We start from the raw sequence: 26689 nt of genomic DNA on the forward strand, positions 1-26689 counted from the left end.
CATAGGATTGCACAGTATGCAGGTTTTGTTGCTGTGGATCCGATAAGATCCGACAAGGAGCATGGAACTTCTCCCCCACCCCTGCTCCGACATAGATAGACAGAGTCTCACACTCACACACATACACATCCCTACCTTAAATTTCCCCATGGACTGAAAACTATTTATTTTAGAGCGAAAACATACTGAAGAAGTTTGTAGGTTTTCAAAAACAGCTTTAGCTCTATGCACATGTTATGTTCAATGCTCGTATGACTAGCGTACAGTGTAATCTGTATGTCGGTGCTGTAGTTATTCACATGTTATACTGAATACAGGTACAGCAATACCAGGTATCTGAAGGGCCTGTACCAAGGTTCACTTTTTAAATGAATGCAGGTCCATTCACACGAAACATGTACCTGCCTGTGTACAGACATCTGTACATTAATATATGCCTGAACAACACTTTTGTGCCTAAAGAGGACAAACCACAGCAGGTCCATCTAGCTGTAGGAACATAGGGGGTACTCCCCACCTTGCTGAAATTCCCATAGAGGTTTGCTCAGAAAGAAGGTAAGAATAAGAAAGCCAGAAAACAGGTTCTGAAAAGCCACTTTGGAGTGAGGAATGTCCAAGAAGGAAGAGGGTAGGAATAACCCCCTTCTCTTCAACTGAGACCAAAGAGTGCCAGAGTTTGCCGAATCCAGCCCCACCCCAAAGCTCATATGAGCATTAGAAATAAACAACACTAGTGTCTTTTGTGTTCACTCTTCCCTGAAAAGCAACGTTCATTTTCAGAATCCCTCTCAATACCATGGTACAAAATAGTTTATTAAAAAGAAAGAAAACATCTAGAGTGTTGTCATATATTTTTATCATTATAAAGTGCTGTCAATATACAGTGTTTATCATCAAATCACTTCAGGAAGACCCCTGGAGAAAGTCTTGGTCTTCAGTGTTTATGGCTCAGTATTAACCTTCATCGACCTCTTCAATCAAGTGTCAGCAAAAACAAAACAAAAGGTTCTGCTATTATTTTGATTGCATCATTCTAATGTACACATCTAATATGTGTCATATTAAACCTGCCCATAGCTTGTGAACTATGGCTGAGCACATACTTTGGCTGAGCCCCAAGTTCAAGTGATGGCATTTTCAGTTCACACACACAGCATCTCTAATAGGAGGGGTGGGAAGGACTCCTGCTCAGGTGCCACTGCCAGTCTGGGTAGGCGATGCTGTATGATCTAACACAGTATAGGCTGCTTCCTGTGTGCATTCCTACACAAGGCCTCAATGACCCAGGAAGGAGGCTAGGGAGCTGCATTTAGAAGCACGGGCTCTCTCGGGAACATAGGAAGCTGCCATATACTGAGTCAGACCATTGGTCCATCTAACTCAGTCTTGTTCACACAGACTGGCAACAGCTTCTCCAAAGTTGCAGGCAGGAGTCTCTCTCAGTCCTATCTTGGAGATGCCTGGGAGGAAACTTGAAACCTTCTGCATGCAAGCATGCAGGTGCTCTTCCCAGAGGGGCCCCATCCCCTGAGGAAAATATCTTACAGAGCTCACACATCAAAAGTCTCCCACTCAAATGCAAATTAGGGCAGATCCTGCTTAGCAAAGTTGACAATTCAGGCTTGCTACCCCAAGACCAGCTCTTGTCCTCAGATCTCATGAAAGTGCTTTTCTCTTTCTTAATTGAATTCCAGTGAGGAAGTATCCAGTCAGTGTGTGAAACAATGAAGAGATTGAGTTTTGTTCAATCACTGCAAAGAACTCAACTGAAGAGAAGCAATGCTTCTATTGGAGCAGTGGGTTGAATCCAACAATTCTTTTCCTCCAGAGGAAGGGACACTTGTTCTAATAATTAAAATTATATTATTATTATTATATTATTATTACAAGTTAGAGTGCTGGACTAGGACCAGGGAGACCAGAGTTCAAATCCCCATTCAGCCATGATACTTGCTGGGTGACTCTGGGCCAGTCACTTCTCTCTCAGTCTAACCTACTTCACAAGGTTGTTGTAAAAGAGAAACTTAAGTATGTAGTACACCGCTCTGGGCTCCTTGGAGGAAAAGCGGGATATAAATGTAAAAAATAATACAATTCTCACATGTTTTCCCCACAGCAGAACTCAGGGTTCTTCTCCCATCCAGGTGTCAACTAGACTCAGACTTTCAGAGCTAAAAGAAGGGGGCTGCACCCTATAGGCTCAGATTATGTGCTAGAATCGCCTGAGTCTACAAATCTTAGCACACTTAGACTTTCCAATGGAATGTACTTGTAAGAAAGACTACTAAGGATTCCTTCCTCCCTTCCCCCCTTGCTACTCTTCCTACTTGTCACCAGGAAAATCCCTTTATACTGATCCTTCATAGAAGATTTCCCTAAGGACGTATTTTCCTCATCCTTATCCCCAAAGTAATAGCAGCATCATAGCCTCATCTTCCCTAGATAGAAGACTGAATCCTTCACAGCTCTTCCTATTTAGAGAGAATATTGGGTCTGTTAGAAACACATTTTGGAGAAGATGGAGGGGCTGTATCCTTCAAACAACTTTCTATTATGTAAAGTAGAGAGTTGCAACATAATTAATCATGACATGTACAAGAAAATATAGCAAAACTGGTGATCACAAGAGTCTAGCAAATAAATCTACACAAGTTTCTAGCCCACAAAAATGCTTACCAAACCATATGCTACACATATACCAATCATTTGAACCACATTAGGAGGAGCCTAAAAAAAGAAAGAGTACCAGCCAATTATCTTCTGGTCTACAAAAGCTCCCCTGTTTGGTCTCTTGCCACTATGTACAAGTCTGCTATAAAGTTTCTAGGTCTCTACCATCTCCTGCATAGGCTGTAGGCCGACTGGAAATATTTAAAGAACACTGAATTTCCAGAATTTGTCACAAAGGCTCTATCTGGTCTTAAATATCCAATCCAATATATATGTATTCAGCTATTCTCCCTCTCACTGACAAACATACATTAGAAAGGACAAAAATATATCCTTCAGTTACTGCTTTACCTAGGAACACAGGAAACTGCCATATACTGAGTCAGACCATTGGTCTATCTTGCTCAGTATTGTCTTCACAGACTGGCAGCAGCTTCTCCAAGGTTGCAGGCAGGAATCTCTCTCAGCCCTGGCAACGTACTGTATGCTTTGGTAGTTTGTTGGTTCAATTAAAAAAAATCTTGTCCTATCTTGGAGAAGCCAGGGAGGGAACTTGGAACCTTCTGCTCTTCCCAGTGCTTTGGGACACTGCCGTATGCTTTGGAGAGATCATTTTACAAAGTTTAACATCAGTTGGTTTAAGCAATTTGAGTATCTAGACAGGATAACAAGATATAATGAATCCCAAAATGTTCCCCCAATTTTACTTGTGTTGATGGGAGTGGGAAGGAGGCAGCCTTCGCTTCTAACTATATCGGAGCAACTCTGTTACTGACAGACAGCCAACTGACGTGAACCAAGTGACATTGGGAAATGCCCACAGTGGAAGAAGCAGCACTAAGTGTGAACACAAACTGTGCTTTGGCAGGAAGTCACTGCAAGGTGAGGCGAGTGTAGTTAGCTGATCATTTCTCCCTTTAATTAGCTGGGGACCCATCTAAATTTATAGCCCCCAGAAGCTGTCCTGACAGTAAATGCATTGCCTTGAGGGAAGGCCAGAGTCCGGATGTTACAGTGTTCCTTGATGGATGTCCTGAAGGAGACCCCTTCCTCGAGCTCACTGCCACTCAGGTCCAGGGAGCTGTGGCTGCTACAGGTCTGCAGTCCACGGAAAGCTCCATGCATGCGGATGCCTTCACTCTCTCCACGAGGGCGCTTGGGACCTCTGTTTTCGTCAATGGACTGCAAGGCTGCATTGCATTTGTTGGATATTTCCCGCAAAATTTCATCCACTTCCGCATCCTCCTCTTGCTCAGCGACAGTCATCTGCACGAGGCTTCTCTTGTTGGGGCCACTGGTGGGGGAGAATTCTGTGCTGCCTTTGCACTGAGGGATCATCAGCTTCTGTCAGGGGAAAAACCCAAGACACACACACACCTAAGCACTGTAAATCATTCACTGAGCAGACCACTTACTGTACTACTCTGGAGAGGGCGTAATTCACGTTTTTGAACCAACAGCACCCCCTACGGTAGAAGCTACCAGAAGCCCTCATGCTTCCAAAGGAAAACAACACAGGACTTCCACGGTTAACCACTAGTTTCTAGAGCAGAGGTTCTAAACCATGAGCCCTGTAAGGTCCTCCTTCCTCTGTGTGGGGTAGCTCTGCATTAAGAAGGCTAGACCGGGACCTGGCCTCCATAAGTAGTGCTGACTTAGTCAGGCTTGCCTTGCAATAACATTTATTTAAAATGAATGGGAGTGAGGGGATGCCTCACTCCCTGGGCCCTTGGGGTTCTCCTTCTGCTTTCTCCTCATGTCCTTTGGGGTTTGTTCCTTCATGGCCCTCCAGCAAGTAGGCTAGGCTGTCACACAGACTGATGTCCATCTTCTTCCCAGGAGGTCCCTTTGGTCCGACCTCCCTTCAGGCACCAGTCTATCTCCCAGGGGCGTAGCAAGGTTGGAGTAGGCCCAGAGACAAGACTTTAAAATGCCACCCCTCACTGAAGCTCAGCTCATGAAGAAAAGAAATCTTAAATGAGGCTGAATAGTGGTAACAAAAACATAGTAATATATATATATATATATATATATATATATATATATATATATATATATATAAAATTATTTTATTACATTTATATCCCGCTCTTCCTCCAAGGAGCTCAGAGTGGTGCACTACATACTTAAGTTTCTCTTTCACAACAACCCTGTGAAGTAGGTTAGGCTGAGAAAGAAGTGACCGGCCCAGAGCTAGTTTCATGGCTGAATGGGGATTTGAACTCTGGTCTCCTCGGTCCTAGCCCAGCACTCTAACCACTACACCACGCTGGCTCTCATATATATATAAAACCTATGTGCCACAATAGACGATGCAAGCCATTTAATGGCACTAGAGAAAGACATGCTCTTCTGGTAGCTCCAGGTCTTAACATTCACATCAGTTTTGGAGGATGAATACAACTGAAGGAAGCCCAGGTGGGGGAGTCAGTCATGTGACTTGCCTCTGGGCGGGGGCAAGGCAGTGGGCCCCCAGACAACTGTCTCCCCTTGCCCTATTATAATTGCGCCCCTGCTATCTCCACTTGCAGCAGGTAGGCAGTATCCCTCTCCTTTCTACCCTCTCCCTGCTGGGGAGGCCAGCAAAGACAAGGCTGAGGGAGAGGTGAAGCTCTGGCCCTGCCTTCTGCAGCCAGGTGCGCTAGCTTGCCTGAGGGTTCCCCTGCCGGGGTTGTCAGCGTTCCAGGGGCCACCAGATGTTGCTGGACCACAACTCCCATCATCCCAGCCACAACAGCTGACCACTGATGGGAGTTGTAGTCCAGTGATGTCCAGGGACCCAAGGTTGGGAACCCCTGTGCTAGGGGACCATCTACTAAAAGCACAGACAGTTATGGAATGACCAGACTAACCAGAGTTCCACCCTGGAAAGCCTTATTCAGTGCCCTTCATATGAAGAAGAGTGCACCTCTGAGCACGTGCAGAGTGAGTTCCCATCACCCCCTGTGCAACATCACCAATGTCAGTAGATGAAGCTTCCAGACACACAATGAAGATGAAGCTAGCCACTGGGAAAGATCCCTTAGCACTCACATCCAGCACAGAAGCTAGCTGCTTGGCTTGACTAGCCAGTTCCTTGAGTTGGATATTTCTTTCTCTCAGGGAAGCAATCTCTTCCTGCTTTTGAGTTAGTGTCACCTGGAGCTGCGGAGAGAGAAAGTGCCAATTTGAAGTCCTAGTGGATTTTCATTCAGGAGGAAGTCACTAGAGCCTAGACCCTTTGGAGTCAGGCAGTATATTATTATTAATAATAATAGCAACACAACTCATGGCCTCCTATGCCAAATGAATCCCTCCAGGCACACGTGGTGGTCTGCCAAGCTCTTGACAACCCACTTGCTTTTGCATTCATAAGCAGGTAAGGAACAAGTATAAGGCCACCAAAAATAGTGATCTAACAAACTGAACGATGTGCACAAGTTGTGCAGATCTGCCCTAGAGGAAAGCTTGGTTTGCACACATTGGTTCATGCAGTTGCCCTGCTGTCATATCAAACTCATTTATTTTACTTTGCATTTTCTGCTGTTGACCATAGAACATTTGGTGCATCTAGCCAATCACCTTAGTTAAGTCCTGCAAAATGTGGGAAGTCCTCCACACCAGATTGGGTCCCTCTGTGGTGTGCTATTTACCATTTACATTTGAAAAATCAAGTTCACCAACAATGCAATAGATGCATCATCTTGTTTGGCTCCAAGACCGCAAATCTACTGTTGAACTAATCTAAAAAAACCAAAGGCTTGCAGAATGACAGCTCAGTCCAGAGCCCAGTTAATTATTTGACTTTCGCTCCATTCACAGAAGTGGGATAGTACCTGTGGCTCAGAATAATTTCATTTGACCGCTGAAACTATTCAACTTGCTTTCAAGCATACAAGCAAGCTTTCTTTCTTTCTGAGTGCCATTCAGATTAAAGCCAGACACTTTTCTCTTAAGTGGCTTGTGGCTTAATGGTAAGTAACCACCCAGGGTGGTTGCTGGAATGTGATTTGCCGCATGCTCACTCTGCTGTCATACCTGATTGTTTTCCACCAGTGCATCCCCCAGGGCTTTCTGGTTATGATCTGCCAAGTCTTTCCAATACTGCTCAGTAGAAGAGATTTCTACAGTCATTTGTGAGAGGGGATCATCCTGTGCAGGCTGATGAATGCAGGGGCTGAAGGGTTTCTCATCATCCACAGGAAAAGAAAAATCAACAGAGTCCAGCAGAGGAGGCATCAGGGAAGAGGGATCTAGAGCAGAAACCATTACAAATCAAATTAGACAGCTAGTCAATAGACAGTTGACTGCACTCCTCTTATCTATCACTTGCTGGGAAGCAGCCATGGAAGAAGACTATTTGCCTACAGGTCTCACCTCTGGGTTTCCCAAAAACAAACAAACAAACAAACAAACAAATCACACCTTTGTCTTTAGAATATCCTTTATTCACATGCAGATGTATTCAGGCTCAATTAATAGATCAGCTATGAATACTTATACTGTATTTACCCAAATAGAAGACAACTTTTGAACTTAAAGACAACTCCCTTTAAAAATATTGGTTAGATGCAGATTATACCTGTATTTCTATACAGAGGAGGGCTCTGAATTTAAACCCCCCCCCCCAATTCCTAACATCAATTATCTGGTGGGGGGGATTTGGTCTTGGATTCAGGTAAATACACTATACTGTTTTTCAGGAAAAGTTATCAAAATGGTTTTATATTAAAACAAACATACATGATGGTTTCCTGTCCCCAGGGTTCACAGTCTAGGAAGAAACATAAGCTAGACACCAGCAACAACCACTAGAGGGATGCTGTGTTAGGGGTTGGATAGGGCCAGTTGCTCTTCCCCTACTAAATATGATAATCTTCACTTAATTAATTAAATCAATTAGTTATTTATTTTGTTACATTTATAAACTATCCCATCCAGAGGCTCTGGGTGGTGTACAATTTATATCCCACTCTTCCTCCAAGGAGCACAGAGTGGTGTACTACATACTTAAGTTTCTCCTCACAACAACCCCGTGAAGTAGGTTAGGCTGAGAGAGAAGTGACTGGCCCAGAGTCACCCAGCAAGTATCATGGCTGAATGCGGATTTGAACTCGGGTCTCCTCGGTCCTAGTCCGGCACTCTAAAGGTGCCCCTGTCTTTGGTCAGTTAGCAAGGAAAAACCGGTACGATTAATCGACTAAAATTTATTTAACCCCGGTGACGGCCCATTCTAGACATCAAAGCGCATTCTCACTCACATCCCTTTGGTATGGAACTAAATGCGATCCTGAACTCCGCATATACTTGCCGGATATGAAGCTGTCCACAACGTCGCGAAATTCCTGGAAATCAAAATCGGGCTCCGATTGCAAGCAGGGACTCTGAAATACACAAAAGAAGTGCAGCGGTTAAGAATCCCTTCTGGTGCCTGCAAGTTCTGGGTTCAGCCTTTTCCTCGGCACGGTAATTTTACGGGCGCACCTGCAAATCCATTGGCCATGCCAGACAGTGGAGGCGGCAAGCCTGCACTGCCATAGCGAAGGGAAAGCCGGTATGTAAGCAAGAGGTGCTTGTTTTCTACACCCTGGAAGCTAAGGACGAAAGAAAAGCTCAATCGCCAAAGGTGTTTCCAACACAGAGAACAAGCACGAGCATCCTCCTAGACCGAGCCACTGCCCGCCCCAAGTGAACACCGCCGGCGGCGGCGCTTGTCTCCTGCTACCCGGCTTCCCCTTAACACGACCCCATTGGCTAGTCACATGAGCCAATCATAGTCCTCCGAGCTGAGCATTCCTCTAGTCCTGATGGAAGTTTTAACCAGAGGAGCAACATCTTGGCCACGCCCTTCCACCTCCGGACAGAAGGGAGACCTTAGCAGCGGGTGGTGGCGTTTCCAAATTTCACTGCCGGTCAGTGCACTTGCACTTAGAACTGGCTCGCTGCCGCCAGCCGTCACATAGATTTAACTGGTTTGTGGAGTACCTCCTCCTAAATTTGAGTTTAAAGGGATTTATCAACACCAGCTTCAGGATACAGTGTAATAGGCCTAATTTCGTAGATGTTCCTTCCAACTTTCAGTTTCACCACAGGTAGTATCTGAGAGACGCGCAGTGCGATCCTAAGAACGTTTACAGGCCGTAAGGCCCACAATGAGAACAATGTGACTCACTCGGACTGAAGTAAAACTTCGACCCGATCGACGCACAATGTCCTGGGATAAGCGTCCTTGAACTCTAAAGCTTAGTTTTGAGTAAATATGGGCTGCATTTTCAAAAGAGGTGGAGCTGGAGCCTATAGAATAATGGGGAGCAGTGGTTTTCTCACTCCATCCAAAGAAACATTCCGAAGAAAGGCACATATATCTCTTGCGCAAGGGAAGCACTGATGTCCTGCTTCATTTGCCTCTCGCTGCTCGGTGAATGAGAGTGGCTGACAACCACTTCTCATGTTAGGAAATGAACCTCTGAAACTAACTATTCTGGAAAGTTGAAAGTGTCACCACTTTGGCCACCCAGAACCAATGAAGGGAAGAAGAGTTTTCCTTTGGTGGAATCTTGAGTAGGGGTTTTATTATGATTACCTTGAAAGGCAGGTGCATTGCACCTTTGTTAATCATAATTTGTTTATCATACCCGGGCCTTCAAGGGAGCTGAAAATCATCCATTGATTTTCCATTATTGCTAGGCAGAACTAGGAAGCCAGTTGCCTCCTTGGTCCAACTGCAAAAGGCTTATCAACAAGATGAACTACAACTCCTATCATGCCCAACAATAACGGTTCGGCCATTGTGGCTTGGAGCGATGGGAGTTGTAGCCCAGCAACACCCGGGGCCGGGACCGAAGAAGATTGGGAGCCGCTGAACTACACCATGCTGGCTAAACGTAAGCTGAGATCCACTTGGTGGGGCGCGGGGGAGTCCAGTTTAAATCAGCATAACGAAATCTAACACATTTCTCCTCATCCTTGTGATCACAACGGTTGTAGATGAAGCCCACGCCCAAACAACTGAATTAAAATGATTAAACACATTTATTTTTAAAAAATCACACTTTCCAAACTGAGCTGAATCTCAGATACATTCTAACGCGCAATGTGAGATCTTTTCAACCCACTTATTCCGAGGTGATTCCACTTTCCGATCCAAACAGCAGCAAATGGTTGAGGATCAGACTTTTCACTCTTCATATTCAAGGTAATAGCTGCTCGCAGGAGAAAGATCCCGAATCGCACTACTACTGCCACTTCTCCACTTTAGGGAAAGTTAAGTACCCGGCTTCTCTTTGAAGAGTACTTGCTCCTGGTGACAGGCACTGGCTCCTAAATAACCCCTGCAGGGGTACTTCGGGTCTTGCGAACGCTGCCCGCATGCGAGCTTGGTGCCTAGCAAAGAAAGCAGCGGCCAAGTCTGTCCTGCAGGGACTTGGCAGGAGTGGCCTGTCAGTTACCTGCTGGGTGGTATTGTCTCTAGAAACCTCCTGCTGAAAGACTGAGGTGCAGTCGGCTAAGTCTTGCCAGTCGATCGTAGCAAACGCTATAAGGGGAAAAGGGACAGGTCAATGGAAGAACACCATGAAGCTTGTTGCAAAGGCTGGAAGGGCCAGGCCAGGGTGCAAATTCCACCACCCCAAGCATTTGAAGAGAGCTCCCTCATTTTACTGACCTCTCTTCCTGCCAAACCTTCAACCCCAAAACATATTTCTCCCCTTCAAAGGGTTTTTCTTCTCCCCCCCCTCCCCAGTTTGAGTGAGGAGTTGCTCCTCAAGCAGCTTTCCCTCTGCCTGCACCCCTGGAAAGGGTGGGTGTTTGAGGGAGCTGCTAGGAACATAGGAAGCTGCCATATACTGAGTCAGACCATTGGTCCATCTTGCTCAGTATTGTCTACACAGACTGGCAGCGGCTTCTCCAAGGTTGCAGGCAGGAATCTCTCTCAGCTCTATCTTGGAGGAGCCAGGGAGGGAACTTGAAACCTTCTGCTCTTCCCAGAGCGGCTCCATCCCCTAAGGGGAATATCTTTCAGTGCTCACACTTCTAGTCTCCCTTTCAAAATGCAACCAGGATGGACCCTGCTTAGCTAAGGGGACAAGTCATGCTTGCTACTACGAGACCAGCTCTCCTCTCCTCAGTGCAGTGCAGTCAATACTGAACTAGAGTCAGTGCAGACAATATTGAACTAGAGGGACCGATGGTCTGACTCGGTGTAAGGCAGCTTCCTATTCTATGAAGCAGTTGTTTGGGAACGGGGCCATAGCCCAGTGGAAGAGCAGAAGCCCCCAGGTTCAATCCCTGGCATCTCCAGGTAGGGCTGGGAAAGACTCCTTCCTGCAACCCTGGAGAAGCCGTTGCCAGTCAGTGTTGTAGACCATACTGTGCGAGAGGTGCCAATGGTTTGACTCGGTATAAAGCAGCTTCCTATGTTCCTATTCCGAATTAGCTATTCCGGGGTAGCTACCTCCCTCTGCTTCTGTAAGCCAAAGTCCCGAACAAAGCTGACCATCGCCTCTCCTCAACCAAATAATTTGTCTCAAAATTGAGGATTGTTCAAACCGAACTCACCTAAATCTACAGAGTCCGGAGATGGATCGTTATAAATGGCAACTGGGTTGTTGCTTCTGGTGGTGTGGGTCTTCCGTGGCACCTGCCGGCGAACAATTACAAGCAAAAACGTTATGCATAGGAGAGGCTAAGGCTGCGCTCTTCTGGGCACATGATTTGGCGGTAAGCCCCATTAAACTCGGTGGGACTTATTCCTGAGTAAACCTGTATAGGGTCAGGCTGCGTAGCCTTTTGCATGCGCCCACCTTTAGGACCGAACGTTGCTGTCTGTGGCTGATCACTGAATAATAAGCTAGGAAAACGGATACAAGACTTGATCCATCTGCAATCCTATGCATGTGCATAATTGGATGCAAATCCCATCCAGCTCAGAGGAGCTTCCTTCTGAGCGAACATACTTCAGTGTGTACAGCAAGGGCGTCAAAATAAACAATCAGGACATATTTAAAATCACGTCTCGTTTGGTTCAATTTGGTCAGGGTTTCCCAAATGAGAGGTGCCGGGCTCACGTTTCCTTTAAAATCACCACCTTTGCCCTGGAGGCTCTTTCCTCTCATCCTAGATGAAAAGAGGCTAGTGGTCACTATTCCGTGGGCAAAGAACTCTGCATGTGCTCAGAGGCACACTCTTTCCCTTCTTATTCCCATCTTCTAGTGCCCACATCCCGGGGCGGGGGGGGGGGATAACTTCCTGTAGAATAGGAAGCCCCTAGTGGTCCGCAATGTGCACTGCCATAACCACTGGGCGACGCTGCCTGCCTCACGCCAAAGCGCAAGCGATTTCCATCCCCACCGCAGCAGCCAGAGTCGCTGAGTGAGGCTGGCCAGGCGAGACACGGCGCGGCTCGCTTCTCCGGCTCCCGCAGCTCCCATTCCCGCCCACACGCACCTTCTTCTCTACTTTGCCCGGCTTTTTGGCCAGCCGCTCGGCCAGATCGTGCACCCTATTGGGGCAGAGGCTGCCAAAGGCTTGCCTGCCGCCTCCGCGGTTTTGCATCGCGCTTTCTCGCCCGGCCGACTGCCGAGGGAGGACGCGGCGATCGGCTGGCTGGGCTGGGTCTGTCTGGCCACACTTGAGGGGAGTCCCACAGCCTCCCTGGGGAGGAGGGAGAGCCGAGGGGAGGCGGGCCGGCTGTCAGTTGAGCGCCAGAGGTGGCGCCTTCGCCTTGGCACACGCCAGCCTGGCAACAGGGGAGCCCAGCCTCCGCGGCCCCTCCTCTTCCAGTCCTCTTCCCCGGGACTAGACCGGCGGCAGCCGCCACCGCCGTTGCTGTCCGTAGGAGCCCACGCACCAAATTGCGCCTTTTCCCTGCACATTGGCGCCGCCACCAACGGACGGCGAGAGGAGAGCTCGTTGGGCTGAATTCCCCAGAGTCCAATGGGAGCGGGTCGGTCGGGGCTTCCTTTGCGCCAAGGGTTGGCCCCTCAGCTCCAGAGCCTGTTCCCAAGGGTGGGGCGCAGCGCAGCCTTTGAGCGTGTGCTTCTCTCTCAAGCCGCTTGGCCTAGGCATTTGGGAGATATGTATGTGTCTGTCTATGTACATACATGTGTTTACACATTTGTATCCCGCCTGTCTTCCAAGGAGCTCAAGGCGTGATTGATTGATTGATTGATTAAGTGCCGTCAAGTCGGTGTCGACTCTTAGCGACCACATAGATAGATTCTCTCCAGGATGATCTGTCTTCAGTTTGGCCTTTAAAGTCGCTCAGTGGTGCATTCGTTGTTGTCATCATATCCCAGTCCATCCCCCTTGCTGCTAGTCGTCCTCTTCTTCCCTTCCCTTCAACTTTTCCCAGCGTTAGGGACTTCTCAAGGGAGCTGGATCTTCGCACCATTTGGGCCTCGAGTGAAAATTCTGGGTTGATTTGTTCTGTGATCCATTGGTTGGTTTTCCTGGCTGTCCATGGTATCCTCAAAAATCTTCTCCAGCACCAAAGTTCAAAAGTGTCAGTGTAGGCAAGGCATACATGGTGTTTTATTCTCACAACAACCCGGTAAGGCAGGCTAGCCTGAGAGAGAGTGACTGGCCGTGCAGGCAGCAGAATAGGGGGGGTCGTGAAGAAGCTGCTTCCTGTGGTGGACGAATGGGACTAGACTGCAGAGGAGAGGCCACATGGTTTGAATGCTGTTGCCTGGAAAAGTCTTCCTCCAAGCAGAAAGCTAGCAGCACAGCAGGAAGAGGGCCTAACCTGTCCTTTTCATTTCAATGGGATTACTTTGAGTAATTTCCCTCATCCTGTCAGCTACTATTTGCTGGTAGTATTTACATGGAAATGGGCTCAGAAATCCCCCACTTACAGTCTGAAGTGTACAGCCAGTTCTACTACCTCATTTGTAGAGGTGTCTATATATGAGAGAGAGAGAGATCACAGTGTGCTCTAGTGGTTAGAGTGTCAGTCTAGAACCTGATTCAGATGGGACCTTCTCTGTTTTTGCCCCCAGGCTCTGGAATGTGCTCCCAATGAATATCCATTCCTTGACAGCTGTGGCTGTTTTTTTAAAAAAACAAAGACCCATTTATTTGTTCAGGCTTTTACCCCTGACTGACAGGCCTCTCAGCTCTCCTGTTTATCTTTTTTAGGGGTGGGTTTTTTTGTTTTGGTATTTTTGGTGTTTTATGTTTTCTACTGTCTCACTGATTTTAAGGTTTTAAATGAAACTCTTATGGGATTTTATTGCATTTTTACTTTTGTAAACCGCCTTGAGATGCATTATGAAAGGCGGTGTAAAAATTGAACAAACAAATAAATAAATAGTGTTGTATGAGTGTACACATGTCTGCATGTCTGAACACTCACATATGTGTTTGTGTGAATGACTGTACCTGTGTTCATGTTAAAAGTGAACCTGGGTACAGGCCCCTCAAATATGTGGTATAAATAGGAAGTGTACTGCTGTACCAGCGTTCAACATAACATGTGCATAAGCGTTGTATGAGTGAACAGGGCTTAGAAGTTGGGAGATCCAAGTGCAAATCCCCTCTCAGATATGAATACCTCAGGCTGCCTCTGCCTAGGAGATGCTCCCCCTGGCCAATGGGGAAGGTGAAAGGAGGAGCTGATGGCTGGCCAAGAGACTTGTGTCTCTTGGACTCTTGGCCAAGAGACTTATGTGGCAGTCTTCCTGCTCTCTTCTTTGACCAATGGGCTTTCTTTCAAAGGCCCACAACACCCACCCCCAGGTTTACCAGTGGGCCACCACCAGTAGCTCTTCCAAATCTGCCCCACTTGGAAATGAATGGAATCCTTGGTAGTGGTAGCAGCTCCTCCTACCCTTGGAAGATGAGAGGAAGAGGAGCTGCCACTGCATCCCATCCCTGTTTGCCAATAGGTGGAGGGTGGGAAGAAGACCTCCCAGTGCTAGTGCTACCAAGACCAGGAGCAGTGCCTCCTTCTCCCACCCTCCCCTGCGATGACGCAATGCAATACAGGAGGAGAGCTGGTCTTGTGGTAGAGTAACAGTAAAGTGTGCCGTCAAGTTGATTTTGACTCCTGGAGCCCACAGAGGCCTGTGATTTTATTTGGAAGAATACAGGAGGGGTTTACCATTGCCTCCTCCTGAGCAGTGTGAGATGATGCCTTTCTGCATCTTCCTATATTGCTGCTGCCCAGTAGAGGTGTTTCTGGGAAACATATCAGCGGGGATTCGAAACGGCAACCTCCTGCTTGTTAGTCAAGCATTTCCCCGCTGCACCACTTTAAGGTGGTCGGTCTTGTGGTAGCAAGCATGAATTGTCACTTTTGCTAAGCAGGGTCTGCCCTGGTCTGCATTTGACTGGGAGACTACATATGAATATGAGCGCTGTAAGATATTCCCCTTGGGGATGGGGCTGCTGATCTGAGAAGAGCATCATCTGCATGCTTGCATGCAGAAGGTTCCGAGTTCCCTCACTGGCATCTCCAAGATAGGGCTGAAAGAGAGCCCCCCCCCCCCCCGCCGCCCACCCTTACAGTGATGAGGGACTTGGCAGTAGTGGTATCTCTTCTTCTTCCCACCCTCCATCCACAATGATGAATAAGGGCTGGGTGCAGTGGTAGCTGCTCTTGCTCTTCCTCTGCAAGGGGAAGCTGCTACCACCTGCAAAGATTTTCTCCATCTGCCAGTGGAGAGGGTGGGAAGAGCTGCTACCACCCTGCTGGAGATTTCTCCCATTCATGGATGGGGAGGCTAGGAGGAGCTGCTAGCCATTGCCAGCTACTAAGCCTGGGAGAGCCCAGGGGCTCAGTGTGCTATGGGAAGGAACCACCCAGAGCAGGGTTTTCCTAGCTCTCCCCACACTCCAACCTGGCATGGGCAAATGAGCCTGTTCTAAAGAGTTGACTGATGACCAGGAACAGATGGTGGATTAATGGAACACAGAATGGAGAGAGCTATTTAAGCCCAGTGCAGTAGATGAGCATCTCCAGAAGAAAGCCATGCACGGTTTTCATTACAAGCTGTCCATCACCCACATTCTACAATGCACTGTAGTGAGAAATACAGCAAACAAATCCGTTAGGGAGTGTCTATGTGTGCCGAAATGGGGATCAGAAGGAGGGTCAAGCTTTGTGTTTGATGCAAGGTGTAATTTGGTTAAATTATACCTTAGGTTGAATGCAAAACTTAACCCTCTGTGCTTGTTTTTTTCGAAGGTAAATAACGGTGGTGGGGGTGTTCAAGATCAGGACTATGGGGCTGAGGAAAGGGAGCTTTAATGCAGCTTTCCCCATGCCATGGTTCTGATTTGGATCAGCAACTCACGCACATACACCATGGCTGCTATTTCTTCTGGGAGGAAATCTCCCATTGGCCCTAGTTCAGACACAAACAGAACCTCTAAGGCATGTTATAAAGAAAGTGCAACAAGCTGCCTGTGTCCTTGGATTTAAAGAAGTACCGCTAGAGTTCCTGTGGTATAACATTTACCACATGAAGTGTGAGCTCTTCCATGAATCCCACTGCTGTTGTAGCTGCATTGTGATGCAAATGAACGAGTGTCAAAGCACAGGTTTTTGCTGCAGGACTTTGCCACCTAATTTCCTTCCGTTGGCCTTATGTTCTCCTGCAGTCTCAGGAGTGTAGCTGAACTGAGCTTTTGACAAAGTAAAGCACTTCGGCGGGCCCCCTTAGATCTTCCTTGGAGACCCAAGAGGGAGGATTTTCTTCTGCTTAGTACGGATATATTAATTTATAGGGTGGAGCAGACAGGGGAAGGGTTAGTTGTATTTCCACTCTGGTGGGATTGGAAACAGTACAAAAAAAGAAAGAAAAAACTATCTTCCTTTGGAGGATTTTCACGAGGAAGAGCTGAAGCAGCTCAGGTCAGATTAGGAATAGTCCTTTGTCACACTTGTGGATATTTTAAATCATTTTTGTTGTTGACTGGCACAATTCTCTTATTTTTGTAAAGGAAATGCCACCTTCCATTCTTAACAGAAGTTGTTTCTGTTTTTACATTTAATAACTCTTTTTAATGCATATTACTAGCTGAAAATGTAGGACCACTAACATTAAACAGATTACCATCTTGCATAGCCACAATAAAATCAACACATTTAAACAAATTTGACACTAACAAAATAGCGGGTAATATAAACTTCTAGGTGCAGAAGAAAGGCTAATAATGGATGTGTTTATTGTCCTGGTTAAACTGTAATTATATAGAAGTCTTTTGTGTTGTACATAATTATTCTAGTCTTCCTGAATCCCTGCTGTGATACAAACTCTATTCATACATAGCAGATATATTGAATATGAACAGGCTATTCATTTTCAAGATATCTGCTTATGGATCACACAGCATAGCACTAAGTACAAAATTCTACTTCTTGTTTCTTTTAAAAAACAATCTTCCCAAGTTTCTGGTGCACAGAAGATACTGAAAACATGATGAATGTCAGTGGATGTCATAGGAATCAATAGGGTTATTGGATATCAGAAAGTAAGCTTCTGGGCTCTCTTTCCTTTCTTTCATTGACCAACATACTGTGCAGCACAATGTTGATGGTTCTGAACTGCCTGCGCTGCTGAGAACACCTAAGACTCTGGCCGGTGCTCTGGTGCAAAAGGGCTCTTGCCTATACTTAAAGTTGCATGATTGCACTTCCTCAAAACTACTTACATTGGAAATCATGTAAATAATGTTTTGTAAGTGTGATCATACAGCTTTAAGCATTTGTACAAGTGTGAGTTATGCATGAGTGCCCACATTTTTAAAGGTACACACAGCCAGACAGGTGGTTCAGAACCACTCATGTTTCACTGGGCAGCATGTTGGCCACTGTTACTAACCAGCTTGAACATAAGAACAGTCCTGTTGGATCAGGCCCAAGGCCCATCTAGTCCAGCATCCTGTTTCACACAGTGGCCCACCAGATGCTGCTGGGAACCTACAGGCAAGAGCTGAGGGCATGCCCTCTCTCTTGCTGTTACTCCCCTGCAACTGGTATTCAGAGGCATCCTGCTTCTGAGGCTGGAGGTGGCCTATAGCCCTCAAACTAGTATCCATTGAGAGACCTCTCTCTCTCCTCCATGAAGTTATCCAATCCCCTCTTAAAGCAATCCAGGTTGCTGGCTGTCACCACATCTTGTGGAAGAGAATTCCCACAATTTTCTTGGTCTTCAGCTTGGTCTGAATTCTATGAAAACTCTAACAGTGGAATTGGGAATAAACTATACAGAATTGTTTCTGAATATTTGATTCATGTTTTCAATTGAAGCACAGCCCACCTCCAGCATCTTTGTGTCACACAGAAAATTAGATGATGCTGGTGCCTGTAAGGGTTGAACTCCATGTTACAGAGCCAGACTAATGTCTTAGAATATGGATCACAACAAAATTCTGTAAAGCAGTTGTTTGGTGGACAACTTAACGTGGAAGAGTGGTGATCAGGAGAGGAGGCGCTGAACTCTGATCATCCCTTCTCCCTTTGTAACCCCTTCCCTCCAGCTGATTTTCTTCCAGCTGGACTTTAAGGCCAAAGCTAAGTTTGGTTGGGAGAAAAGCAGCTTTGGGGAGGGGATGCAAGGGGGAAAGCAGCACGTGGGGAAATTATTCAGCTTTCTGTCTGCTGCTTCTCTGCTTGGAATTGCCTCCCCACTGTTTTCTATGTTTGACACAGAGCTGCTGCTGTTATCTGTAGTTAGACCTTAAGGGACACCATACAGAATTGCTTCTTAAATGCTGTCATGTAATGGGTTCATGTTTTCTTGGGAGGATACAGAAAAAGATGAAAGCATGTCATTACAGACAATTTCTGATAAAAAGTTTATTAGAGAAATGCATTTACAGTACTGTTGTCCTTCCTATGGCTTAGTATTGAACTATCATCTCAATAAATAAGTACAGGGATAATACACATTTTTTACAATGTCAACCTATTATTTAAAATAATGTCAGTGCAATATATGACAAGTCTAATGTGCAAAATAGAATTTGCAAATTATATTAAAAGGATCAGAGAAGCCATTACTTAACCAATCACATTCTAAACCAAAGTCATAGCTTCCACTACAAATAAATATAAATACCATGTAAAACTGATTGAAAAGACTATTAAGCAAAAGTTCAAAATGAATACTGTTATTTCAGAGGTATTGCAATGACCAGTGGTCCTTCTGTACATGCACTGGAAAAAACTGACAAATGCATGGCTACAAATAGTGCTTCAAGTATGTTTTCTTTGGTTAATTCATTTTTCTAAGTGCAGACACTGATCTGAAATCTCTGGGGGCAGTACCAGAGGCAAAGAGTCCTCGTTCAAAGACACCAGCAAATGTAGGTTGTCCAGACAATCCTGTAAAACCCCCTCTGGATAGTCACTTAAATGGAGGTCCAGCGGCTTCTGGTGCTGCAACATCTGGTCAGCCAGCCTCAAGCAGCAAACAGCTAGCAATGAAGGCATGTATTTGTTAAAAGCATAGTCAGCCAGGCTAAGTTCAGCCACGCCTTTGGCCAGGGTTTTGGCATTCTTAGCCTCCCAGGCATCAGCCTCACAAGCCTCCATCCGCATATGAGTGAAGTGTTCCAGGAAGAAGCTGATGGTGGGGGCTGCCAGGTTGAAGTGGAGCTTGTTCAAGATGATGCATTCCAGGTTGCAGAGCTGCTGTCGAGAGAAAGTGTCACAGCAAAGGGCCAGGAGCTGTTTCACCTTGGGTGGATGCACTTCCACCTGAAAGGCACAAAAGAACAGAAAGCAATGCACAAGAGTAAATGCAGAATGTGCATAAAAAGAACCATCTTCATTGTTCCCAGATGTTTTGTGGGACCCATATGGTACTGGCGGTACAACAATGGCTGTCACATTCTCCTTCTTGTCCTAATCTTAACCAGCTGTAATTTAAATTAACACAGGACATGATCCCATCAAACTTAAAGCCTTTTAAGTTCCACTTATTTCAGAGGGAGAGTCAGGCATGTGCTTGACTCTCTTCCACTAAGAAATCAATGGCAGTTTAAAAATGCTCCAATCTGGCTGAACATGGTATTTGATTTTTGAAGGCTGTATAGCTCATCTCCCCTGCTTGTGGGGAAAGGAAGCAGGGAACACAGTATATTTATATCCTGAAGCAGGTCTATCTATCCTGCAGAATTAAGAACAGGATATTATGTTATTGGCACTGGATTGTGGCTAGGGTATGTGTCAAGTGAAGAGGATTATCCATTTATTTTTAGCATCAAGAAAGTGTCCAAGATTTTGCTCTAGACTTCTGACATACCACTTCTATTCTTTGCATCTGTCTTCACAGCAAAGGATATTGAGTGCATACCTGTGCCTGAACCGAGCTTCTCAGAGACAGAAGCTAAAGAACTGAGTCAGATAGAAGTAACAAGAGATGACATTCTAAACTGTCTGGAAAATTAAAAATAAACAAATCACCAGGGCCAGATGGCATCCACCCGAGAGTTCTTAAAGAACTCAAATGTGAAATTGCCAAACTCCTTGCAAAAATATGTAACTTATCCCAACAATCTGGCTCTGTACCAGAGGACTGGAAAGTAGACAGTGTGACTCCAATTTTCAAAAGGGGATCCAGGGGGAATCTGGGAAATTACTGGTACAGGCCGGTTAGCTTAACTTCTGTGCCAAATTGATGGAAAACATTCTCAAAGATAAAATTGTTAAGTTTATAGAAGAACAGGCCCTGCTAAAGGAGAACCAGCTTGGCTTCTGCAAGGACAAGTCTTGCCTCACCAACCTTTTGGAGTTATTTGAGAGCACCAACAGGTGTGTGGATAAACGTGATCCAGTTGACATAGTATACTTGGACGTTGAAAAAGCTTTTGACATAGTTCCTCATCAAAGACTCTTGAGAAAACTTAACAGTCTTGGGATAAGGGGACAGGTTCATGTGTGGATTGGTAACTGGTTGAAGGACAGGAATCAGGGGGTAGGTATAAATGGACAGTTCTCTAAATGGAGAGAAGTAAGCAGTGGGGTCCCCCAGGGATCTGTACTGGGATTAGTGTCTTTTAGTTTAATCGTAAATGATCTGGAAATTGGGGTGAGCAGCAAAGTGGCAAAATTTTCAGTGACACTAAACTATTTATAGGCAAGATGCCTCTAAATACCAGTTGCAGGGGAGCAACAGAAGGAGAGAGCACATGCCCTCAGCTCTTGCCTATGGGTTTCCAAGAAGCATCTGGTGGGCCATTGTATCAAACAGGATGCTTGGGTCTCATCCATTAGGGCTGTTCTTAGTTCATTTAGTTTGTGAGCCCTTTGGGGACAGGGAACCATTTTCTTATACCTTTTGCATTGGAAATTGCTTTGAGACCCTTTTTGTCGAAAAGTGGTGTATAAATATTTTTAAATAATAATAATTTGTTAATATAAAAATAAATCCATAGCCAGTCAGCTCCTGACTGAAAACCAAGAGATAAAAGAGATAACAAATATCGACAGCATAAGATTGCATGAAACACCAGTGTCAGAGTACAGGGCAAAAAACCCCATGCCTTCATATTCCAAACCACTGGCAGTCACTCAGCCCTACTAATCGCCTGGCAGCTCCTAGTCACCATGGTTCAAAAAACCTCCATCCTCTCTAGTTTTACATTTGAATAAATAAAGCTTGTCCATCCCTCCTTCCAACAGGAAACACAACTCTTACCACCTAGAAAAAGCAGGGAAGAGATAGGGGAGATCTTCTAGGTCTTCTTGATACCTGTTTGCAAGAGATGAAGAGCGCAGTAACTCCGAGGAGTTGGAAGCAGTCGGCAGCCACTGGAGTTGTGGTGAGGAAGCGGTCTAGCGTGTTTACTGCCAAGCATAAGGACTCAAAAGAGAAGCCAAAATGTTTATGTACTGGAATTAGCCAGCTGATCAGTTTGCACCGGGCCTCTGCAGTTATCTGTGAAGTTGAGGAGAGATGGGGTTAGGATACAAAAGAGGTAAAAATAAAATCTGGAGGCAGCCATTAACAAGGCAACCAAATCATTGCAGAGTATTATTATTATTATTATTATTATTAATTTGATTTCTATACCGCCCTTCCAAAAATGGCTCAGGGCGGTTTACACAGAGAAATAATAAATAAATATGTATAATAAATAAATAATTAATAAGTATGATTAGTGACAAGCAAAATCTTAGCATGAAATTTCTTCAAAGAAAGGCCTTCCTCACTTTTGATTATTTAGTATCTTGTAAATACGTATGTATGATTGCAGCAGAAAGCATATATTCGGGAAACCATTTTTCTCCACAGAACAATGACATTTGTGACTGACTACTAAATTTTATTTATTCATTCATTCATTCATTCATCACACTTCTATACCGCCCTGAATTTGTGTCTCTGGGCAGTTCACAACGATATAAAAACACAAGTTAAAAACACATAAAAACCAATAAAAACTAACAATTTAAAAATCAATCACAAAATTAAAACCTATAAATTATCCAGAAGCTGAAAAAGCCTGAGTAAAAAGATGGTTTTTAAAACATTTTTTTAAAATAGTCAGAGATGGGGAGGATCATATTTCAATAGGCAGCATATTCCACAGTCCCGGGGTAGCAACTAAGAAGTTTCATCTCCATGTGGCCTCCAGACAAACTGGTGGCAATTGGAGACGGACCTCCACAGATGACTGCAATGGACGGTGGGGCTCATAATGAGGGAGACGTTCTCTCAAATACCCAGGGCCCAAGCCGTTTAGGGCTTTATAAGTTATAACTAGCACTTTGTATTTTGTCTGGAAACCTATAGGCAGCCAGTGTAACTCCATCAGTAGAGGTGTAATGTGGTCTCTCCAAGATGACCCAGAGACCAGCCTGACAGCCGCATTCTGAACCAACGGAAGTTTCCAGACTACGTACAAAGGCAGCCCCACGTAGAGCGCATTACAGAAGTCAAGTCAGGAGGTTACCAACATATGTACCACTGAATGTCAGGAATCCAGTAGAACCAGGTTATCTGGCTGCATGACAGTCTTTATCTGTACTGTGTTTTAAGGAAGCAAGATTTGTGCAGTTTAATACATAAATAAATAAATAATGTATTATTATTATTATTATTAATACACTTTATTTATTAGCTGTCCCATAACAAATTGTTCTCGGAGCAGCTTTTACAGTGGCTGCAGAATCCACCGTATCTTTTTATGGTGGCTGCAGAATCCAAGCCTCAAGCCACTTCAAATAACTTATGCTTCATGTGCATAAACAAAGGGCTGAATACCCTTTTGATTGTGGATACACAACTTTTGTGCATATGGGTGGATCTGTGATGAAGAGAAAGCAGTAAAGGGGACTTCCTCCCAGTAGTCAGATGCACCCTCCTTTTGTAACCCCACTTCTGTCCCAGAGGCATTCACTTCCTTTTGAAGATGAGTAGGCTTCAGTCAGTGGAAGAAGACACTCATATCATCAGGTCTCTGGTTAGCTTTGAAATTGTGCTGTTAACGTCACTTCATGAACATAGTTATTAGCACTGATGAATTATTAAAGTTAATAGCAACCAGTGTATTAACACTGTCATAGGCAGCATTCAATTTTTATACTTTGTGTAAATGGGATCCTAGACCTTCATTCACCCTTGCAAGGAAAAACATGTGTGAAAGGTGTTGGGATAACCAATGTAGGTGTAAGAATACCCAGTGATATAATATTTCTATATGGAAAAAAGCTGGAGTGCCTAAAAATAACAAGGTTGCAAAGAAAGTCTGATTACAAAGCTCCACCCACCACTTATTGTTCAGTAGCACTAGCCTCTACTACTTCAGTGTGACAAATCTAAAGGAAGCAATTGAGAATCTTGTAAACTAGAAGGAGTATCCGTGAAACTTTACCAGAGCTTAGTGTATTGTCTCAGGATGTTCAGGGGAAAGCAATGTGCCAGACTGTGTAGTGTGGACAAAATGAAAAGCACATATGCAAAATTACAATACACGTAACACAAATTACAATAATGTAATATGGAAGCTATCTCTGGACTGTAATTTCTAGACATGAGCCAGAACATTGTATGTAGCAGGCCCTCTTTTTATCTTCTAAATTCCCATCTTCCTTCAGAGGCTCAGATTCCACCCCATCCCAGAGACCTACCATCATACCCTGCAGCCACCTCTGCCCAATTAGCCATAGCCTCCCACACGTTCCTTATCTTTGACCTGAACAATGTTTTTAAGCTCTCTCTCATCACCCTTAGTTCTCATCATGATGTGTTCCAATCTTCCTGAATTTGCCCACAACTGTGTGCAATTATGCTGCTGGAGAGATCAATATGATGCTGCTAACCTTTCTTTTTTTTTTTTTTTAGATTGTGAGCCCTTTGGGGACAGGGATCCATCTTATTTATTTATTTTTATGTAAACCACCCTGAGCCATTTTTGGAAGGGTGGCATAGAAATAAAACAAACAAACAAACAAACAAACCAAAAATGGATACTTCTCTCCCACTCTGTGCATTACATTATTTGAATAATGCCTAGAAGTGTTCCAAGTGCTCTACATCTTTAACACACACATATCAAGAACTTAATCATTGAAATAACACCTTACGCATGATTTATTTTCCACAAAGGAAGTTACTCTGTGTAGGAGAGCACATGAAAACTTCATGTAGGCTACAGCCCTCTTCAGAAGGGATGGAGGGCGGGGAAGGGATGCTGTGCCTGCCAGTCCCCAAGATGAGTGCTGGGAAGCCTTATCTCCCCAATACTTTTCATAGTTAGGGTGTTTGTCTGAAGAGGCAATCGCTGCAAGCATGATCACAATTGCTTCCACGATTGGCAGGCTGGGGTGACATTCATGCGTGCATATATTTTTGTGTATGGATGTGCTGGGAAGCCTTGTCAAGCACAGCACTCTCCCAGCATGTGTACCCACAACAACTCTCTTCACACCTTCTATACCTAGATTCTCACTAAATGTGTGGAGTGGGTGAGAGGGATGTGCCCACTGTTCCACCCTATGACCTCTGTGAGTTCAGTAGGAAGTATGAATGGAGTTTTGTGTGTGTGTACAAGAGAACCACAGGGCGGTGGTCGCCAGGAGTTGACACTGACTCGAGGACACACTTTACTTACACACAATCAGGGTCTTTGAACTAGGAGCCCAGGGTTCTTCCCACTTGTGTCCTGTGTAGTTGAAGGTGTGACATCCACACTTTCCCCTGAACATCCAGAGAGGTCAGGGTAGGGTCAAGAGATTCAGTCCCGCCCTTCAGACCTTATGAGCACCCTGGGGTGCCAGGACTTCCTCCCTGCTTTTGCCCCCTGCAACTGTGAGTGTCGGGAAGCACTCATAACGTCTGAAGAGGGCTGTCTTGATGGTGTGAACAAGACAAACACTAACCCGTCATCGTCTCATTTGACAATCTACATGCAAGTCTGTGCTTTTTTCAGTGCAAAAGTGATTCTCATACAGTGGAAGCATACATCTATTAGAAAGAAGATCGACAGGAGAAAAGGGAGAGAGTAAGAACTAGATATATATATATATAGGGATATATTCCGATAATACAACTCGGCTGCGATAACCTTTGTGTCCGCCCCTCGTGTAATTTTAAGGAAACCTGTCTAGAAGTTCTCCTCCTGCTCCAGGCAGCGGGCAGCCGCTTTCTGAACTCCAGCCTCCCCGCCCTCCCCTTACTTGTGGCTGCTGGGCCAGCGGGTCGAGCGGGTGGAACTTGCCCTCCAGCCCTTTTCGGAAGCGGTACCAGCTTTGCCCATAGTCGCGGAAAGTCTGCCGCTCCAGGGGACGCATAGGCTCGCCGCCGCCGCCGCCGGGGGAGCTGACCCGGCCGGCGGGAAGCAGCCGACCCCTCACTGGGGGGGCCTCGGTCTTCTTGACCGGCGCGCGGAGCTGGAGGCCGGCGTCGTCGCCCGGGGGCTCCACCCGCTCCTCCGGGGTCACGTCCTCGGCCCGCTGCCGCTTGCGCGCGCCCAGAGGCGCAGGGCACGGCTGGTTAGGGCAGGTCGTCACCATCGCGCCGCTTCGTGGGAGCCTCTTGCTGCTGCTGCTGCCTGCCGGGCAGCGCCGCCGAGGAGCGAGCGAGGCGCTTGGAACCGGCTATAAGTCGGCGAGAGCTGCTGCCCCGCCTCTGGTCCCGCCTGCTGCCGACACCCCCCACCCCTCTTCTTCGCGGCTTTCCCGGCTAAAGACCCGCTCTCTCGGCTGCCTCCCGAGCTGGGTGTCTTCGGGTACCTGCAGCACAAGCCGGCCTGGCAGGCCGCCTCCTCCAGCAACTGGGGAGAGGGCGTACGTAGAATGGCACGTCCAGGCGCGCAGCAGTTCCAGGCCTGAGCGAAGGGGTCCCCCCTCGGAAGCTGCCGGGCTTGGTCACCCGAAGCCTCCGCAGGGCCAAACGCATCATCATCACCCGGCCGATGAGGCGCCTTGCCTTCCATTTTGAAATGGGGTTTGGGTTTTTTTGCCGTAGGTAAGTCGCCTTTCTGCTGAAGCCAGGCGACATGGTTTTTGGATGGCATAATAATACGCAATAACATTCATTGCCACGGCACTTAAGCACAGCAAACATGTAAAATTATACAAACCTACAAGCTCCCCCCCGCCCCGCGCCCCTTTAAACGTTCTTTTCATTTCCTCTCATAGCTTGGCCTAGCCTTTCAAACTTTTTTGAACGGCCCTATTCCTCCTCGCCCAAACAGGTGGAATTTCTTCCAGTGCAAAAATGCGCCCCTCACACACGTAGAAAGTAACTTTTGTGAAGAAGGACGCCATCTTTCTTCACTGAATAAACCAGAATCTAACTGTCAACATCTCACCATACAAACAAGATAACTAACTCCCTTGTATTTTGTTTGTTCATCCAAGAACTATTACACCCTGGGGTTTTTTGTTTTAATATACTTGGGCAGTTGATATGTTAATACCTGGCATATGAGAGCCCCCAGAAATGCCAACACAGGATGGCAGTTCCATATGGGTTAAAAATAACTCATTGCCTAATCTGGCTAGGCTGATTGCTTACACCTCTTTTGATGGACTATAAAGGTGCCTCAGATTAATTAGACGGTTTAGAAATGTGTATTCATTTTA

General features: G+C 45.8%; 3 protein-coding genes across 3 annotated transcripts; all 3 read right to left on the reverse strand.

The window, feature by feature from the left end:
• Positions 1-3591: 3591 nt before the first annotated feature.
• LOC128346471 (multicilin-like) lies at positions 3592-8326 on the reverse strand. The gene is made up of 5 exons (XM_053299842.1): positions 8134-8326; positions 7961-8033; positions 6688-6902; positions 5704-5814; positions 3592-4014 (listed from the first exon to the last, which is right to left on the reverse strand). The coding sequence occupies exons 1-5, from the start codon at positions 8185-8187 to the stop codon at positions 3592-3594; spliced, it is 876 nt and encodes a 291-aa protein (XP_053155817.1). The 5' UTR covers positions 8188-8326.
• A 1336-nt stretch (positions 8327-9662) lies between these two features.
• LOC128346472 (multicilin-like) lies at positions 9663-12527 on the reverse strand. The gene is made up of 3 exons (XM_053299843.1): positions 12094-12527; positions 11206-11287; positions 9663-10183 (listed from the first exon to the last, which is right to left on the reverse strand). Exons 1-3 carry the CDS (start codon positions 12199-12201, stop codon positions 9885-9887), a joined length of 489 nt encoding a protein of 162 aa, XP_053155818.1. The 5' UTR covers positions 12202-12527; the 3' UTR covers positions 9663-9884.
• Positions 12528-18433: 5906 nt separating this feature from the next.
• On the reverse strand, positions 18434-26019 carry CCNO (cyclin O). The gene is made up of 3 exons (XM_053297581.1): positions 25280-26019; positions 21351-21536; positions 18434-19354 (listed from the first exon to the last, which is right to left on the reverse strand). The coding sequence occupies exons 1-3, from the start codon at positions 25613-25615 to the stop codon at positions 18875-18877; spliced, it is 1002 nt and encodes a 333-aa protein (XP_053153556.1). The 5' UTR covers positions 25616-26019; the 3' UTR covers positions 18434-18874.
• Positions 26020-26689: the final 670 nt, after the last annotated feature.

The sequence above is a fragment of the Hemicordylus capensis genome, chromosome 2, assembly GCF_027244095.1.
Source record: "Hemicordylus capensis ecotype Gifberg chromosome 2, rHemCap1.1.pri, whole genome shotgun sequence".
Classification (NCBI taxonomy): Eukaryota; Metazoa; Chordata; class Lepidosauria; order Squamata; family Cordylidae; genus Hemicordylus; species Hemicordylus capensis.

Coding starts and splice junctions, on each gene's coding strand:
- LOC128346471 (XM_053299842.1), bottom strand. CDS start 8,187: ATGGCAGTGCAGGCTTGCCGCCTCCACTGTCTGGCATGGCCAATGGAT. Junction 8,034..8,133: donor CATGGCCAATGGATTTGCAG/GTGCGCCCGTAA, acceptor TGTGTATTTCAG/AGTCCCTGCTTGCAATCGGA. Junction 5,815..6,687: donor CACTGGTGGAAAACAATCAG/GTATGACAGCAG, acceptor CTCTCTCCGCAG/CTCCAGGTGACACTAACTCA.
- LOC128346472 (XM_053299843.1), bottom strand. CDS start 12,201: ATGCAAAACCGCGGAGGCGGCAGGCAAGCCTTTGGCAGCCTCTGCCCC. Junction 11,288..12,093: donor CGGGCAAAGTAGAGAAGAAG/GTGCGTGTGGGC, acceptor GTTCGCCGGCAG/GTGCCACGGAAGACCCACAC. Junction 10,184..11,205: donor TCCGGACTCTGTAGATTTAG/GTGAGTTCGGTT, acceptor TTCCCCTTATAG/CGTTTGCTACGATCGACTGG.
- CCNO (XM_053297581.1), bottom strand. CDS start 25,615: ATGGTGACGACCTGCCCTAACCAGCCGTGCCCTGCGCCTCTGGGCGCG. Junction 21,537..25,279: donor CGCTGGCCCAGCAGCCACAA/GTAAGGGGAGGG, acceptor TCAACTTCACAG/ATAACTGCAGAGGCCCGGTG. Junction 19,355..21,350: donor TCTTCATCTCTTGCAAACAG/GTATCAAGAAGA, acceptor TGTGCCTTTCAG/GTGGAAGTGCATCCACCCAA.